The 18322-nt window shown below is 39.8% G+C and overlaps 3 protein-coding genes across 6 annotated transcripts; 2 read left to right on the forward strand and 1 right to left on the reverse strand.

The window, feature by feature from the left end:
• Positions 1 to 118: 118 nt before the first annotated feature.
• On the forward strand, positions 119 to 4654 carry impdh1a (IMP (inosine 5'-monophosphate) dehydrogenase 1a). Of its 4 annotated transcripts, XM_026365869.1 has the most exons (15): positions 119 to 217; positions 741 to 789; positions 1391 to 1492; positions 1623 to 1697; positions 1855 to 2061; positions 2158 to 2245; positions 2333 to 2532; positions 2837 to 2927; positions 3031 to 3126; positions 3234 to 3377; positions 3526 to 3667; positions 3785 to 3928; positions 4045 to 4128; positions 4327 to 4343; positions 4477 to 4654. In XM_026365869.1, the coding sequence occupies exons 1-15, from the start codon at positions 120 to 122 to the stop codon at positions 4578 to 4580; spliced, it is 1641 nt and encodes a 546-aa protein (XP_026221654.1). In that variant the 5' UTR covers position 119; the 3' UTR covers positions 4581 to 4654. The 4 variants fall into 4 exon arrangements, with proteins under 4 accessions (XP_026221654.1, XP_026221655.1, XP_026221656.1 ...); XM_026365870.1 differs by lacking the exon at positions 4327 to 4343 and having other exon boundaries at positions 4477 to 4519; XM_026365871.1 differs by lacking the exon at positions 4327 to 4343 and having other exon boundaries at positions 1623 to 1682; positions 4477 to 4519.
• Positions 4655 to 6697: 2043 nt separating this feature from the next.
• LOC113165684 (proline-rich transmembrane protein 4) lies at positions 6698 to 11495 on the reverse strand. Its single transcript, XM_026365379.1, has 5 exons — positions 11250 to 11495; positions 11146 to 11149; positions 10891 to 10923; positions 10023 to 10739; positions 6698 to 8793 (listed from the first exon to the last, which is right to left on the reverse strand). The coding sequence occupies exons 1-5, from the start codon at positions 11493 to 11495 to the stop codon at positions 6698 to 6700; spliced, it is 3096 nt and encodes a 1031-aa protein (XP_026221164.1).
• A 1984-nt stretch (positions 11496 to 13479) lies between these two features.
• Positions 13480 to 17162, forward strand: si:dkey-5i3.5 (uncharacterized protein LOC565091 homolog). The gene is made up of 4 exons (XM_026366438.1): positions 13480 to 13652; positions 14141 to 14414; positions 15860 to 16106; positions 16269 to 17162. Exons 2-4 carry the CDS (start codon positions 14178 to 14180, stop codon positions 16628 to 16630), a joined length of 846 nt encoding a protein of 281 aa, XP_026222223.1. The 5' UTR covers positions 13480 to 13652; positions 14141 to 14177; the 3' UTR covers positions 16631 to 17162.
• The last annotated feature ends 1160 nt before the right edge of the window (positions 17163 to 18322 follow it).

Consider the following 18322-nt stretch of genomic DNA (forward strand, 5'->3'; position numbering starts at 1 on the left):
TCATAGATTCATTTTAATATATTTCCATTTGTTTAGATGTATTTGTAACATATTCTGAACTGGCCTTGAGTAATTCAGCTGTGTGAGAAATGCATTTGTGTTTCCTTTCACATTTCAGCATGGCAGACTACTTGATCAGTGGAGGCACAGGTTATGTTCCTGAAGATGGGTTAACAGCACAACAACTCTTTGCTATCGGCGACGGACTTACTTACAAGTAAGAAGTGCTCATAAAAAGGAACGCTGTGTTTTAATGACAGCACACTAACACAGATGCATCTGCAAAAATCGCACTTATGCATGTGCACATGCAGAAACATGTTATGCAATGTCTTCTATCAAATGGATTATAAGTAGCACTACTTTCAAGAATGATTGTGAGCGGTGCCGTAGACATCGGAAGCAGCGTGTTTGTTTGTGTGTTTGTGTGTGTTTGTGCACATATCAGTGTGTTAATGGGTGATGATAAGTCTAGTTTCCCTAATGGAGGCTATATGGAGGATTTATCGGTGTGCAGAGGATAAATACAGAACATTTCAGTGAGACGAGAGGCTGACAGATTATGTCGTCTAGCTGTCAGCTACAGTGAATTTTAAAAAGTGCTGCTTTGCTACAGTTCACATACACCATTAAAGCTAGAGTATCATCCTTGTTTATGTGACTATTACTAGTAATGTTGATGAATAATTTAATGTAATGCTTATGATGTTATGATGTGTATGTTTTATCTCTCCTTTTAGTGATTTCTTAATCCTCCCTGGTTTCATAGATTTTACTTCTGATGAAGTGGTGAGTATCATGATTTTCTTTGGTTGAACACAAGCTGTTAGATTTGTTCTCCACAAATGAATTAATGTGATGTAAGTAATGTGGTTCTACTTTTGTTTGCAGATTTTTTCCTAATTCTGATGATAATTCACAAGGCAAGACTGGTTTTGCTGTAAAAATGAATCCCTAACTCTTTTGATATGTTCATCAGTCAAGGGTGCTTTGGCACAGGGTTGTTTATTCGTCTGGTTTTGTTTTTGTCTTTGCAAGCTCTGTTGGGACATTAAATTAATTTCATGCCTAGGCCACATGGGTTACTACTGAATAGCAGATGTTCAAAACAGACGCACAACAGCGTCATCTAACACTGAGCAGGTGAATTCATCGTGTTAGTCTCTAATGTGTCACAACTTGCTTTCGAGATTAGAAAAATCAAATCACAAAAAGTCAAATTACAAGGCAAATAGAAACAAACTAACCTTTAGCAAATGTGTTGCTTTTGTGCTGCAACTGCAACACTGTGGAAATACTGCTTGTATGAAGGCACCATCATGTTGTTTAGCCAGTAACATTTAAGATATAATTTGTGTACATTATAACATTTCTCCTTCCAAACATTCAGGATCTAACCTCTGCATTGACTAAAAAGATAACCTTGAAGACACCTCTTATATCATCTCCAATGGACACAGTCACAGAGTCATCCATGGCTATCGCCATGGCAGTGAGTCCAAACACAACACAGCCTCACATCCACCATACACATCTGCTGAGTTTAGCATCTTCCTGCTCCACAGATTGTTTCACTGAATATGACTTAGTTTTCTGCCTTGTCTCTGATTGGCTGCTTTCAGCTGATGGGTGGAATTGGAATTATTCACCATAACTGCACTGCTGAGTTCCAGGCGAACGAGGTGCGCAAAGTAAAGGTGAGACTGAGCAGGTCAACGAAGACATGAACTAACAGTAGAAGAAGAAAGAGTTTTCAGTGACTCTATAGTTCTCTTTCAGAATAAGATGTTACTCCCAAAACAATATGCACAAAGTCCCTCAACTGCTTAAAACCTGTGTTTTTGTTCTTGCCAGAAATTTGAGCAGGGCTTTATCACAGACCCAGTGGTAATGAGTCCCCGACACACAGTCGGAGATGTGTTTGAAGCTAAGATACGCCATGGTTTCTCCGGGATCCCGGTTACAGAGACTGGCAAGATGGGTAGTAAGCTTGTTGGCATAGTGACCTCCAGAGACATAGATTTTCTGTCTGAGAAAGACTACGACAAAGCCCTGGAGGAGGTAACTCATTATGTTTTTGTCGCAATTTAAAATGTGTGGGTGGTACAATAATATATTTGTCATTGTTTTATTAATTTGAACTTCACCTTCATTCAGGCAATGACGAAAAGAGAAGATTTAGTTGTTGCACCAGCAGGAGTCACCCTAAAAGAGGCTAATGACATATTACAGCGTAGCAAAAAAGGTAAATCTTTCAAAGTGGTTTCACTAGTGTAAAGCAAACTTAGATTTCTTCTTATCTTTCACTAACTCCACAACATGACTCTCTCAGGTAAGCTCCCTATAGTTAATGATAGTGATGAGCTGGTCGCCATTATTGCTCGGACTGATTTGAAGAAGAACAGAGATTATCCTCTGGCTTCCAAGGACTCCCGCAAGCAGCTTCTCTGTGGAGCTGCCATCGGTACCATGGAAGATGACAAATACAGACTGGACCTCCTAATGCAGGCTGGGGTGGACGTGGTTGTCCTAGTAGGTTTTGATGTTGGTATGATTAAGTATTTGGTTACAATTTGATTTTGATTTGATTTGAATTTGGCAGTCTGAGATATGATCAGTATGTCGAGACTAGATTAAATGAATAATAGCTTTAGCATTATTGATGATTCTATTAAAAAGACATTTGTCTCTTTTTTTATTGATTAATATATATATATATATATATATATATATATATATATATATATATATATATACATATATTAAAAAGCTGTACTATATTTTAATACACAATCTCTCAACTACATCTTTTCACATTTGGAACTTTGAATTGCAGGACTCCTCCCAAGGAAACTCAGTGTACCAAATCAACATGATAAACTACATCAAACAAAAATATCCTGAACTTCAGGTTATTGGAGGAAACGGTGAGCTCTGCATATTTTCTTTGAGCTTTCAACTGCATTTTACATTATCACAAAATTCCCAATTAAAAACTCCATCCCTGTCTGTGCCTCTGTCTCCCTCTAGTGGTGACGGCTGCTCAGGCTAAAAACCTCATAGATGCTGGTGTGGATGCCTTGAGGGTGGGAATGGGTTGTGGTTCTATCTGTATCACCCAAGAAGGTACGATAAACAACACAAGTACAGTACTCATGCAGATGAAATCATGTACAAAGTAGCAAAGATTTGTTTTGCTAATTGCAAACATTGCATTCACTCATGTTTCTCAGTAATGGCATGCGGACGACCCCAAGGTACAGCAGTGTACAAAGTTGCAGAATATGCCCGACGTTTTGGGGTGCCAGTAATCGCTGATGGAGCCATTCAGACTGTTGGACACGTGGTGAAAGCTCTGGCCCTGGGAGCATCCACAGGTAGAAAATACATTTAGAAACCACCTTTATACTGAAAGAGGAGGCAGAGGTTGAGTGCATGTATTGCTGCTGATCTACTTATGTAACTATGTCTCTCTTTTTTTTTTTAATCAATGTTTGTGTGAACTGTTCATTTGCTTGCCCTCAGTAATGATGGGATCGTTGCTTGCGGCAACCACAGAAGCACCAGGAGAATATTTCTTCTCAGACGGTGTGCGTCTGAAGAAGTACAGAGGAATGGGCTCCTTGGATGCGATGGAGAAAAACAACAGTCAGAAACGCTACTTCAGGTGGGACCGTGGGTTTACAGAGGTTGTTTGTAACTATTCATGGAAAATGTATAGCCATGGCTGTCGTTGTACATATGACAGCCTTATCTCTTACTTTGTGCGTGTGTGTGTGTCCAGTGAGGGAGATAAGGTGAAGGTGGCTCAAGGTGTCTCAGGCTCTGTACAAGACAAAGGCTCCATCCATAAGTTTGCTCCTTACCTTATTGCTGGCATCCAACACGGCTGTCAGGACATAGGAGCCAAGAGTTTGTCCATTTTACGGTACGTGTGAAATAGTGTGTGTGCATGTGTGTGTGTGTGCGTGTGTGTGTGTGTGCTATGAAGTTTTATTGTGTAAGGACTTTTGAATAATATGAGTTTTGTGCCTTTCATCCCAGATCAATGATGTATTCTGGAGAGTTGAAGTTTGAGAAGAGAACCAGGTCTGCTCAGATTGAGGGAGGAGTCCACGGCCTCCACTCGTAAGTCTGACATTTTACACCTTGACCCTTGCTGACCATTGACTCTTCTCTGCAAATGCTTCTTTCTTCAAGTGCCATTAGGTGTGTTTGTAATTCATTCCTTTGTAAGAAGTCCTCCATTCTCAAATTCACCATAATTTACTTGTTAGCATCAAAATGTCTTCTCTCTTCCTTTTCTTGCCCATGCCATCATAATAGATACTCTTTTGTGCCATGTAAGTACATCTACGTGTTATCACACCTGCACCTTACTCCTTTATTTATTCATTTCCATTCAAGACTTGAAGTAGTGAAATATTATCACACACAAAAATGATAATAACCTACACGTTTTTATTCCAAATGTAGTCATGAGAAGCGACTTTACTGAGGCAGGTGGAAGAGGAAACACTCGATCAGGACCTAATGTTCCAACTCCAGCAGCCATGAGCAGATGCAGTGGGCCCATGTGATTAAACTACAACCAGAAAAAGCTATTGTCGCTGTAGAGCATCCACACTCTAAGATCTGATGGATGTAAAAGGACATCAGTGCGTACAAGTGTGGATGTGACTGCCTATGAACTCTTCATCTGTCTTTCTCCCGCTGTGGCAAAGTCACAGTGGTTCTAATCTAATTTACTATTTTGCTGATCCCTCTTAACGAGCATGTCATTGATTACTGTGCCGTACTAAGTATAACGAGTAGAGTAAGCATACATACATGTTGCTATGTTCTCTTTGAACTCATACTGTGCTGGTTAGTCAAATTTAAGTTTGAAAATTTGGCTGTTACATGATGGAAGCTCTGTACTGATCACTTATGTATAGTTTCACTCCCAGTGAGAGTGTGATGCACTACTGCAGGAGAGCTTAGCTTAGCATCAGACTTAATTCACACACAGTATGTATCTAGGACAATCTTAAAGCAGCCACAATTTGGAATCGTACACTGGGTTTTCCATGTTCATCTGATATCTAATGGAAAACACTTAAATAAAGATAAATAAAATGCTTGAGTGACAAGACAGGAGACTATCAATGCTTTAAATTTCAGTTTCTGATTGAAATGCCATACATCACCTTGTTTTTTGTATGAATATAAACATGTACATGGGGTGATCTTGTATAATTTGCTTTGCAAAATCACATTCTTAATAACAATAAACAACATAAGACAAATAATTCCAGAATTTTGAAACAAAAAGGTCAGTCAATGATATATATAAGTCAGTAGGTTAGATAAATAAATTCTAAACATGATTTTCCTTCTTATGTGAAGTTATTGACATGAGATCTTTATTTTAATAACTTATATAAATATATAGAATGAATGAGTTACTGTAATGCACTGGCAAATTTATTTTTTCAGTTTCTTTCTTACAGGATTACAGAAATAATATAATTGTCTTCTTCTATTATGTATTCGTAGGCTTTAAAATGATATATACTGTAAATAATAAAGATCATTTTGACAAGGGACCTTTAACATTCTTTTGTCACGTCTAGAAATTATTTTCCAGAAAGTGGAAATAAAAAGGGTCAATATTCTTGAATCCTGTATACAGTAGATGAGTTGTTTTTTTAATTATTTAATTTTAATTAGGTAATGGAAATGACTTGAAAGTTCTAACCTTAGCAATGCAAACTGTCACTGTTAACCTCCCACAGGATTGTGGCAAATTTCAAACACACCATTCAGAAGGTTGGCTAAACAGGAAATACTTACTCATGCTGTATACATGTAAACCCACCTTTTTTTTCTTCTTTTTTGTTATAGTTTTTTTCTTTACATCAGACTGAAACAACACACAACCCATGAAATTTGTAGTATTACATGCCAACATGCTTGTTCTCATGTTGCCGACTCTGTACACAGCTTAGTGACCAGCTAGTTTATGCAAGTATGTGTCAGCAAATGTGATTCACTATTTTACACTATGTCATTTTTAACTCCTCCTGACAAATTTGTGATTTTGGTATTTTCTCAAATTATTTACTGCTGTAGATGAAAATGAGTCTGTGCCTTATTGTGATAAATGGGATTATCTAGTTAGGTGTTAAGTCTCATAATAAGTTGAGTACTTTTTAGCATGTCTCATATTTCCTACATTTGAAAACCCATATCATATCAAAACCATTTGTTCTCTTACTTGTCTTCATTTGACAAATGCTTAAGAGTCTCTCTTTTAGCAAGAAGCTCATGAAGTCATTTATATAAATATTAAAACTCCTGCCTAAGTTAAACTTTTAATAGTATTTGCATTCTTTAGAAAAGGCTTGACATCCATGAATGTCAAACGAGCTTATATATAGTTAGAATATTGTCACAGTATTTTAAAAGCATTATTGAAAAAAGAAGAGCAAAGTGAAACTGCTGAAAAAATTCTTATGAAGTCAACTTTTAAAATTTTTGAATATATATAATACCAATGGTATATTATTTATAGAAAATAGACTGGGTATACATATTATATTAATAATGTCAACCCTCTTTTCATTAGTTCAGGTAAAGATAAACATCTTACATCGTTTGTTCAGATACTATTTCTGTACAATGTCATATTAATTCTAATCACAACTGTGACTTCCTACAATTCAATGGTATCACTACAAACACTCAGGTCATCTATTTGTCTACACACATTGACAAACTCTGCCTGTACAGCCAGATCCCATTCCAGCTGCTTACTTTCACTCAGATGTTTAGTCCCTGCCAGTCGGCCAGATCCACGGCTGTCCCGGGAAACTAAGCTCAGGGTTCGGTAATGCCTGTGGTAAGCAAGGTGTGGGATGGCTCGTGGAAGGCTACTCTGAGCAAAACTGTGCCCTCTGTTGGCCCAGGAATGTGAGCGCAACTTCCCTGTCTCTTTGGGATTGATGCACAGACCCTGGGTTGAGCCAGAGACACTCCCTTTCCAATCCCATTGCTCTGGAGACTTGCTATGAGACGCTAAAGAACAATGTGGCTGAGACGGTCTTGAAGTGGTGTTCTCTTGAGTTACATCTCCACAGGATGAGGCTCGGTATAGAGCATTTTCCACAGAACTGGAACCGTGGTTTGACGTATCTCGGTTTGGAGAGCTCAGAGACATGCTTGAAGAAGTATGATACAGCCTTGGCAAACCAAAGATACTTTGAGAGAATAGGGATTCATTAAATAGAGCTTGATCAATACTCCGGGAAAGGTTTATGGGAGATGGGGGCCGCAGGTCCACAGTGGAGTCAGTATCCAGACCTAGGCTATCCAGTGATGACACCTGGGACTGAACTGCATTTTTAGGTCTGTGTGGTGGGCTTGGGGGTGTGGGTAAAGGTAGCATATTAGATCGCTTTTGGCTGGACCTGGGGACACGGATTATGCTATTTCCAGGAGATTCCTGCATTGGGCAAAGAGGAAGAGCCTCTGACTGTCTTTTAGTGATGACATCACAGACCACCAGCTTTTCTTGCTTATTTTGGGACCAGGAATCATGTGAGGAGAGGACAGGAGAATTTGTACCTTCCTGAGAGGGCAGGGTGAACCCTCGTGAAGGGGAACTGCAGGAAAGGCGGGACCAAGATCCTGGCCGAGGATGCGATTTCGTAGAGGAGTTGTTGTGACAGAAGAGAGGATGTGTGCCAATGAGTGACAAACCCAGACACACCCCAACCTCACAGAGTCTGCAGCCTACCTGATAGCCCCACCAAGGCCAGGGCTGGAACCCAAAGCCATCAACTCCACCCAAACCAAGGGCATGCAGGATCCCATAAAGATGTAGGCCTCCACACCCTAACAAACACAACGCAGCTCCTACTCCAGCTACTGCTGCTCTATCCCAATCCTCCAATTTGGCAAAGGGGCAGCTCGTTGGTCTTGTTACCTCAGGAGATCCTCCACTTTCTCCATTGTCGTTTAACCTGTAGATGTGCTTAGTATCAACTTGTATTAAGCAGTAGAAGATGAGGTAGGAGCATGAGAGAAAGATGGTGAGACATACAAACACACCCTGAGGGAATAGCAGGATCATGGCGGGAAGGCTTTGGAAGAGCTGGAGCATGCCAACACACCCTAAAGAGACTGCAAAATGCAATAGGGACATAAACAGTAAAAGGCAAGGTTTGGGCAACACTGAGAATGAGGTGGAAACAGCAAGTGGGAGTGAAAGGTGCATGCGTAAACGAAAGGAAAGAAGGAGGAAGGCTAGAGAGAAGGCGGAGATGAGACAAGGGAAGGACAGCTCAGAGAGCAGGAGGGATTCCAGAGGAGGAAGGAGCTCTTGGTGATTGTAAGCATCATAGAGCAAACAGAAGGCTTGGATCACTGCAAACGCTAAGAGGAACAAATACAGGAGGGTGAAGTAGGGGCTCCCTGCTGGACACCGCAAGGGCAGGCCTAACAGACAGACCACAGAGATTAGGCCAAATACAGCGAAGATAGACCCTAAGCCATAGATGTGTGCTTCCCATGCAAATCCCCACGTGGCGAGTGCAGAGTTCCAGTCTGAATACAGAGGGACAAAAAGAGCATGGCTGAGAGAAGGAGAGGGGTGCAGGGAGTCACTGGGAGTAAAATCGTCCAGATAGGTGGGCGTCCAGGACTGGTTGACTGTTGTTTTGCAGGGTGTGGTAGATGTGCCCATCTTACCATCAAGCAAGAGTGCACCACTGGTGTTTGAGCCATGCAGATCACTGCTTCTGGAGCCATCTGTAAAACAATATCACATGCTAATACCAAGAGAGGCACATTTAAAAACATACAAGTGTTCCACTAGCACCACGGGGTGGTGAATATGCGTAAATACAGGCCTGACAGAATTTTTTTTCTTGACTTTTTAATTAACAATTTTAATAATGATGGAATGAATTCATGCATGTAAGCACCATAATGATCTAACCAATGAATACAGACCAAAGTAACGTACTGTATATGCACAGTCTTTATTGTCTTTGTTGTCAAAAAGAGTGGGATCTGCTCTGTGTGAAGTTAATCCATAATAAAACAGAACAGGCTTCTAAGTGGGAATCTCAAACTGGGTCACAGCGAGAACGGGAGCATGAGCAAGTAGTATGTGTTTCTGTTGTGTGTGTGTGTGAGAGGGGGAGAGATGTGTGTTGATTAGCTTGTATTGACCTCATTGCTGCTCTCATTTTAGTGGCTATTATTAAGCATGGTCAAGAGGTGTTGTACTGTCTATAGTGTCGCATGTAACAGGAGTGTGCAGATGTATTTAACTTCCACATCTGACTGTGATCGTGTAACCAATAAATAATGTAAGTGTTTTATTCTCTAGGTTTATGGAGACGTCAGAACCTAGGGGTTAAAGATTGAATGTGCCCTATTTCTGATCATACATTTCAACATACTCTGAAAAGACTAAACATCTTGATATAAAAATAACTTTTGGTAACTTACCACACAGCTTATGAACAAACTGGTTGTGTGTATTAAATACATTAGCAGCTTTCAAGAATAATTTCTCACACACTTCATTCCTCTATGCTTGTGGACACAGCACATCATTTACTTTGACAAGTGAGTGCTACTGTGTGCATGTTGAGTGTTTGTGTGTTTGTGTTTGTACTGTAAATATAGTTTAAGCTCAGTGGTGCACTGCGCTCAACCTCTGGATGTGAGTATTGGACAATAGTAGAAAAAGAGTGGAGGACTGAGCGGAAGAATGTGTGATGAAATGATTGAGAGGAAGGGAGAGCAGTGGAATAAATGTTAAGAGATTTTGGAGGAGAGGGAAAGCTTCAGGGGGTGAAGTGATGTGAACAATTCTGTGAATGTAAAGCAACTGTGTCTGCCAGCAGAATACATAGTGTATCACAAACACTGCAGTCACATGGACAAAAGCAACATAATCGCTGCTTGGCCTTAAGTGGTAAATTGTAATTGAATGTATTTAAATTTAGTCAAGGAGGGAGGCTCACCTTTATCTGCCTCCATGGTGGCAGCTCTATCCACAGTCTCTTTCAGGGGGACAGTCCTCTCTCCTTGTGTGGTAAATGGAGAGCCTGTGGTCCATTCCCACTTGCCAGTGGCTACTGGAGGAGTGATGTTCTTAGGGCTGGACCAAGATCCAACAGACAGTGGTGAAGCAGAGTCCTGTTCTGGGCTGTTTGATGGAAGTGGCCCAGGCAGAAGAAATGGTAAGTTTTTTTCAGTTGTCTCATCCTGTGAAGCCGAGAAAACTGGCTGATCCTCCACAGTCTGAGCAGAATACAGTACAGATGCTGCGCTGGTTCCTGCTGACTGATACTTTAATATTTGGTCCTGGGTAGGGTGAGGTGGTACTCTTTCTGAGGAAGACCGTAAAGGTTGTGTATTCCCCCTGGAGGCAACATCTTCGGTAGCACTCTCTGTGGGGCTGGATATAAGTGCCTTCTCATTTGGATACAACAGCGATGTCTCTGTGGTCTCCTGCAAATCAGCGTATTCACCAATCACTCCTTGTCTGTCTGATTCCTCAGATGAGGACGAGGACCAACTCAAAGGTAGACTGAGGAAGTCGACATTCTCGCGTCCAAACATGGGATCCACAGATGCTAAACCAGATCCGTGGGGTCTCTGTGATGGCTGAGTGAGTTGCTTCACTGTTGTGTCTGCGTCAAGCTGCCGGGTCTCCTCTGTCTTTTCTCCAGTTAATGCTGTGACATGAAGTGAGAGATGTGAGACATGCAAGGAGAAGAGAAAAATATTCCACAGGGAGAGCATGGTGAGGGTCCGTAAACTCTGCAAAGTCACATGCTGTAGTTTTTCGGGGGTGTTGTCCAATCACATGCTTGACAGACCTCTAACCTCCCGTCTCTGGGGATCTCATGCTTAAAATACCTGGAAAAGAAAATTGAGAGAGAAATCACATATAAGACACAACCACTATGAGAGTGCAACCACTCACACAGTGCACATATCTAGAATATGTCTGCAATAAACAGCTTGACTGCGCATGTGGGATGAGGACTAAAATGCAAATTCTGTTTTCCCAACGATACACGTAAACAGTATGTTGAAATTTCGACATCCTTCCTGACATACACACACACACACACGCACTGTACTAGAAGTGCAGAGAATCATTCATAATGGCAACACATAAATAGACATTAAGGACACCTCTGCTCTGGTTCTTGTCGCTGGTCTCATTTCAGCATTCTTACCTCGTGAATAGCCCACTCTGCAGCACCCTCTTTAAACATATATGCCGCTCTGTGTTGCTGCATGCCTGCAGTCTGTCTCTGCGCAGCACTCTGTGTCCTTTCATACCACCGCGCCGTGCTCCTCTCCTCTCCATCAGACGGTCGACACATGGGACAAACCCCACCTCCTCTAGACAACCCCCACTGTCCCACACGCTCCTGCTGCACTGATCTGACAGTGAGTTTGACTGTTTGCACGATTCTCATTCTCCTAAATCTAAGATATCAGCCTCAGTCTCTTTTCTAGTTGCATGGAAACCTTACTGCTGCCTCTCTTTCCTCACACACATTAACTGACATTATGATGTGTATCTGGTGTTTAGTAGAAGTGGAGAAGAGAAGAGAAGAGAAGAGAAGAGAAGAGAAGAGAAGAGAAGAGAAGAGAAGAGAAGAGAAGAGAAGAGAAGAGAAAAGACAAATATGTCAAATAGCAAATATGTCAAAGGCAGTCTCAACAACCAACAGGCTGACAGTACTCTGCACTGAACTAACCACTGCTACAGATCAATACATGCTATTGACTATAATTTACAGCTGATGCTGTGCTCTTCCTCTTAAAGTATCCATCACACCAGCAGCTCAGTTTGAAATGAAATGTCACAGCAGTGGATGAAGCTGAATTTTCTCTTTGAATAGAATGTGTGCATATTGCATGACAGTGTTTAGTCATGCACACATCCCCCACCCCTAAACCTAAGAGATGCATCTTTTACCAAATAACTACTAACCTTATAGTCTGTAATTAGCCTGAATATTGTTTTGCACTGTGAGGTATTATGACCATGGTCTTGAAGTGAGCAATGGCTCTCTGATAATGCTGCCATGTTATTCACTTTCTTTATGTTTCTCCTCCCAAAATTCGCATGCTGTTTCCATCCAAAGGGGGAAACCTAGTAGACTCGTGGCCTAATTCAATTCCCAAAGATGGTTCTAAAATAGACACTGATCCACATACCTTTGGATGCATTTAGAGTCACAGAGTTTAAAGCACAATCACACATTGTATACGTTACTCGGTCTGGCTAATGTAAAGCTCTGAAATGTTGCTGAATTGCTGAATTAACAAGGCAAGCGATTTTAAAGCCAGCATTTTTGTGATGTGGGGATTCAGGACCTTGATTCATCTTCTGTCCAAAAAATGTGATAAATATGGGTCAAACTGCATCTGCCAAACATATATTTAGCACACAACAGAGAGACATAAAGGCTGGATCTGGATGCCAAGATTAATGTTGGCTGTAACAGCAGAAACCGCAGCCAACAATGAGGAGCACAGTTTACCAACTGCCACCTAACTTTCATCTAGTCTCTGCACAGATGTCTGCAGGATAACAAAACTGGATACATATTCATACAAACACAGTCTGAAAGTCTATTTTATATCATTCAGACAGTCAGTCAACGGTGAAGATAGGAATTTCCCGAGGGCTGCGATTAACCCGCTGTCTGATGAGGACACAGGAAAGCACCAACCCAGCCGTAACTAAAGGGACTGGAAAGGGACAATGACAGGCCAAACACATGAGCTCAGTGAGGGACATGGCCAAATTATTGCCGCCTCACACTTTGCTATCCAAATTCATAAGGCAACTGGTTTCTGTTTAGACAAGTCATCCTCCAACAAGACTCAGTCAGCAGGGACTGGGGTCCAGCTGGGAAGGTGGACAGTAAGGACAGCACACAGAAACAAAGCTGCACAAGCAAAGGGAAGGACAAAAACAGACGTGGCTGTAGTTAGGATGACAAGACAAAGTTACATACAATTCAGTCTTGATTTTATTCTAAGATTTACACATTTCTTTTTTTTTTGTCCGTTACTCGATTTAAGGGTCTTTACAACAATTTACAACCACTTGTATGGCTTGGAAAATAAAGTTTATGTCACAGTGAGGGGCAGGAATCAACTGCAGTGATCAGCAGATCAGTATTGCAACAAACAACAGTCTATATTTATATTATGCTTACATTTATTGTACTACTATAGTGCGTACGTTTAATATTAAAACAATTTCAGTGTTGTCACTATAAATATTAGTATTAGACATTTGATAATGATGGAACATCTTCTGAAAACGAAATAATGCAGCATAAAAAAAAAATAATGTTGGCAAATTATATTAATGACTAAATATTATTATTACCTTTAGAGGGCAGCAGCGCGCCTGAGACGCCGTTGACTGCAGGACAACAATCACCCGAAGAAGAGAGTGAAGCGGAAGTAGGAACAGGTAGATCGATAACATCAAGGGTCAAACACCACATTTGGCAGATTTGTATCAAAGCGGGTGGCACCACATGAGTGGATGTGTTATGAAGCAGCACTGTCCAGCCATCAGAGCATCTCTGGCACAAAGCTGAACTCATGTAAGTGACCGTAACTCAGCCAGATAGCAGTGTAGTGCTATGCTAACAAGTGTTGGTGGGACAGTGAAGGTTGGCTACCTAACACTAGATGAGGGTTTCTGGACTTATGTTCCTAATTCAAAGTTAGTTTTACGTCTGATTTTAAAACTACGACAAATACAGTTAATCACATAGTCTAGGCAACTGAACTGTGTTAGTTTAATGCTGTATGCACGGTAAATCTTTAGGCAAAAGTTAACATTAAGCAGCTAGCTTGAATTTGACAAGCTAAACGTTAACTAGCATTACAAATAATAAACTTATGATTAATTACATGTTCAGTGTGTGTACTTGGGATGCTAATGTCTGTTATGTTACAATGCTTTTCTCCTTAGTATTTTATCATGTGTGACTATACTGTTGGTTGACCAAGTTGCAGCATTTCATTGGCATTTTCCCCAAAGTGTTTGTTTTTCATTGTAGTTCCCTTGTTTCCTTCTTTCCTGCAGACACCTTTAGTCCCCTTAATCCTTGCCAGCAGCTCTTATGTTGGCCAGGACGGCTCTGAGCAGAGGCATCATTGCCCACCGCCTCGGCAAGAATGTCACTTTATATACAAATGAATTAGCATCTCCAGCCTCAGGACCTCAGACCCAAACCTCTGAAGCCCATAAACCCCTCATGCTGATGTTGCCGTGGTTGGGCTCGCGTCCCCAAGCTGTGGCTAAGTATTGTGAAATCTACTTCTGCACCGGCTTTGATGTGCTTGTAGTGGAGAGTGAGGTATGGACAGAGAGATTGAAGAGATTTATACACTTTTTTTGCTGATAACGACTATAATGATGCAGTCTATGGTTGTAATATCCGTATTTATGAAGCAATTAAGGTGTCTTATCTGCGCTTAAAAAATTAATTTAAACAACACAAAACAATTAACTTCTGAAGTCACTGCAGCCCATTTCTATGTAAACAAGATAAAAGGTTAATTGTTAACCGTAGAAATGTACACAGCAAGAACAAAAAAACAAAACTGCAGAATCAGTAATGTAAAATCTTTGCTCATATATGATCTTTTTGTCATGAGTGTTTCTACTCATGTTTAGAAAACAACCAAATCCCACATACAGACGACAGATCTCTGACCTCTGACCCATTCATTTTGCTTAAATGCAGGTGGTGGTAACTGAAATACAGAGCTAATAAACTACCATGTAAACAATTCGGGTTTCAGCCTCTGTGAAACATTGACTTTTGGCATTGAGGATAGAATTGGGTTCACCACATTTGGCAGACCTCAAGGATAATTTATTTTAGTGAGAACACTAAAGATAAACATAAGTGTTGTTTGTTTAAAACAAATATCTATAGGGATCTGTTCCAAACAGCAGGTGTACTAAAAATTTAGAGTTTGCTGTGCTTCAACTCTGACTGAGTAAAAGTGTATGTTGCCATGTGATATACTATGAACGTAATCTGAGGGTTATTCCAGAAAGCCGGTAACTCTAAACTTAACCCTGAACTTTAGGTTCTACATTAATGTGTAATTTGAATGCAGTTTTATATTTAAGAAAAACAGCTGCAGTGAAATAACCAGAGTTGAAGAAAAGAACCAGTGCATTGATACTTAAATATTATTGAGCAGACTTGGAGTAACATAACAATGCCTTTAGCCCCTGAAGAATTTAGGTGGATATTAATTTTTCCAAATAACTGTTTAATGTGGAAGATTATATATATTTATTTTCAAATCTATTACAAGGGTTGGAATCACTTGTGTCAGGTAAATAAAGGCGAGGTCATACCGAAATGTTGCAATATAAACACAGGGAAATCATGGTAATAATCAAACGCCAGACCAAACATTTCTTGTTACAATGCTATCTCAGAGTTAATTTGATGAAGTTTTTCTGGTGAGTAATATATTCAGTGTATCGTTTTAAAATCTAAAAGGCAACATTTTGGGAAGGCTTTGGTGTTTAAGGATGGAAAAAATGCCTGGAAAAAATTATGTGTGTACTAGCTAATTGTACAACAAAATCTGCCAGCAATTGAGAAAGTATAAAAAAAAAATGGAACACAAGAACAGTACTCAGCAGAGATGTGACATCTTCACTGCTGTACACTGTGTTCTGCTTCTTCGTACCCAAAATGCCTGAAGTGGTAGTGACTTTGAGAGAGACTGATAATGAAATGAGAGGTGCTTGAACTCTATGTTTGTTTCTCCAAAGGTGCAGCAGTTTCTGTGGCCTCGCTGGGGTCTTGAACATGGAAAGAAGTTGCTGGAATTGCTCGAGAGTGAGCGCTTTGTCTCCCGGCCGCTGCTTGTCCATGCATTCTCTATTGGTGGCTACACATTTGCTCAGCTGCTCATCCATGTGTCTCAGAACACAGAGAAGTATCAGTCGCTCACAAAGAGGATTAAAGGTCAAATCTACGACAGCTTGGTTGTGGGCTCTGTGGAGAACATGGCCATAGGTAAGTACAACATTTATATCGTTAAACACATACATTAATGTTGTCAATATCCATTATGCACCATCACATTGGTTGGATGCCTAATAGTATATTATAACATTGAATTATGCATCAGAGTGAATGCTTATTTTGAATGAGGTATGGTTTCTTCTCTCTGCCCAGGTCTAGGTAAGACTGTATTTCCTCGTTGGGAAACACTAGTAAAACAAGTAAGCCTTCTGTACTTTGGCTTGTTCAAACAACAAACGGTGGACTACTTCAACGCAAGCATCGAAGTGTTCTGGAAGACTCCCGTCACTGCTCCTGCAGTATTTTTCTTTTGTGAGAACGATGCCTTCAGCGATGCACAAAGTATGGAGGAGGTGATTGATTACTGGCGCAAGCATGGGATTGATGTTACATCTAAGAAGTGGCAGGATTCGACACATGCAGGTCATCTGAAGAGGCACCCAGAAGAGTATTTGTCAACCCTACATATTTTCCTCCAGTCTATCAGCATGGCTCCACTGAAGGCCAAGATGTAAGGTGGTTTCATTACAACCTGATTCTATATTAAGCCATAGTAACGTCACTTTGATTATTTTCTGTTGAATCTAAAATGTTTCTTAGATTACAACATGTCACACTGACAGTGATAACTAACTTAGAGAAAAATAAATACATTTAATTTTTCACTTTATTAGGTATAGCTTGTACAAGCTCTGCCATGAATTCTATTTTTTTAAGGCTATCGTTTCTTAGGTTTGTTAAAATTGTCAGAAAGGTGATAATTCTGTTTCTAATGTTTACGCCCCTCATTGATGTAAAAGGGGTGGCCAAAATATCAAAAAAGACATCTGAATATAATACACTCCAGTATAACTCCACCACCAACTATGACCTCAGTAATAAATGTATAATAGATTTATCCCCTTTCTAACAGTTTCAACAGAAACTGAGAAGTTAAAGCCTTGTAAAGGTAGAATTCACTGCTGAGCCGCTGTGTAGAATTAAATGAGATCATACAGATAGTAGTGTAACTAATAAAGTGACCAGTGAATGTATGAGTATATATAAGAATGACATGCAACTAGGGTTTCACCACTAAGTTTTGTGGCTTTTTCTGTTTGTAAGATTTAAAACTTTTAAACTGAGAATCAAACACAGTGACATCTGGTGGTTCGCACAGTTGAAAGCAGCTCTTTAAGAATGGCGCCAAAAAGCTTTAATACCTCAATAAATAGAAGAGTTTCAGTCTCATGTGCAATAAGTCCAAACAGATGAAATAATAATCTTGTGCTGTAGTACAGTAATCCATAAATACATCATGTTTGTTGAATTGAAGACCTTGAAGAAATATTTTCCTGAAGAAATATTTTCCTGAATGAAAGAAGTGTCTATAAAATGTCAGTAAGCAGTGGAAAGTGCCTGTCTGCTTACACGTGTAGGGCGTATATGTTGTTTTTTTTTTTACAGTGATTTTTTTTGTCTTGACAATAACTACAAAAAATAATTTAACATATTTTGCATTGTTTTCCTTTATGTTGCTACATGATTTATTAATTGATTAGCAGATTGTGTTTATCTACTGATCGTTTGATCATTCCAGTTCTGTAGCATTAAAATAATAAATACATTCTTAATTTAAAGTCACTTTATTACTGCAGTTAGACTGAAGAATAAGTAAATAGTTATGACTTTGAAGGAAAAGATACATCTAGTATAAGAAGTATATTTTCCAAAAGATTTAGATGTCTCTAAATGCCAATTTCTAAAATAAATCTTTTGCTGTTTTCTAATTCAAATCTATTTTTATACACTAATTTTGTAACTTAAGGTAAAAAGAAGAGAAACTGAGATTGATGAGTTGTTGAGTTTGTCACAAGCTCGGAAATTAGTCGGTCTGAGCTCAGACACAGTCTTGTTAGGATGTCAGCACTGGCATCCAGTGCTTGTGTTCCAAAAAACACACTACTGTTCAAAGTCCATGCGGGTTGTGTATCTAAGTGTATTTGTTTGTTTTCTTTGAATACAGATGCTCCAAAAACAACTAAGTCAGTCCACTCCAAGTCTGTGTTGCTTGCACAGACAATTGTTATAGTGGTAGCAGTAAAAACATAAACTTTATCCAGCTACATCAATCAGTTCATGACATTTTTTGCACTTAATGCAAAAAACGCACATATAAAGTATACCACTGTACATCTCAGTGCTCTCTTTCTGTGTATTGCAATTCA

The sequence above is a fragment of the Anabas testudineus genome, chromosome 6 (assembly GCF_900324465.2).
Source record: "Anabas testudineus chromosome 6, fAnaTes1.2, whole genome shotgun sequence".
NCBI lineage: Eukaryota > Metazoa > Chordata > Actinopteri > Anabantiformes > Anabantidae > Anabas > Anabas testudineus.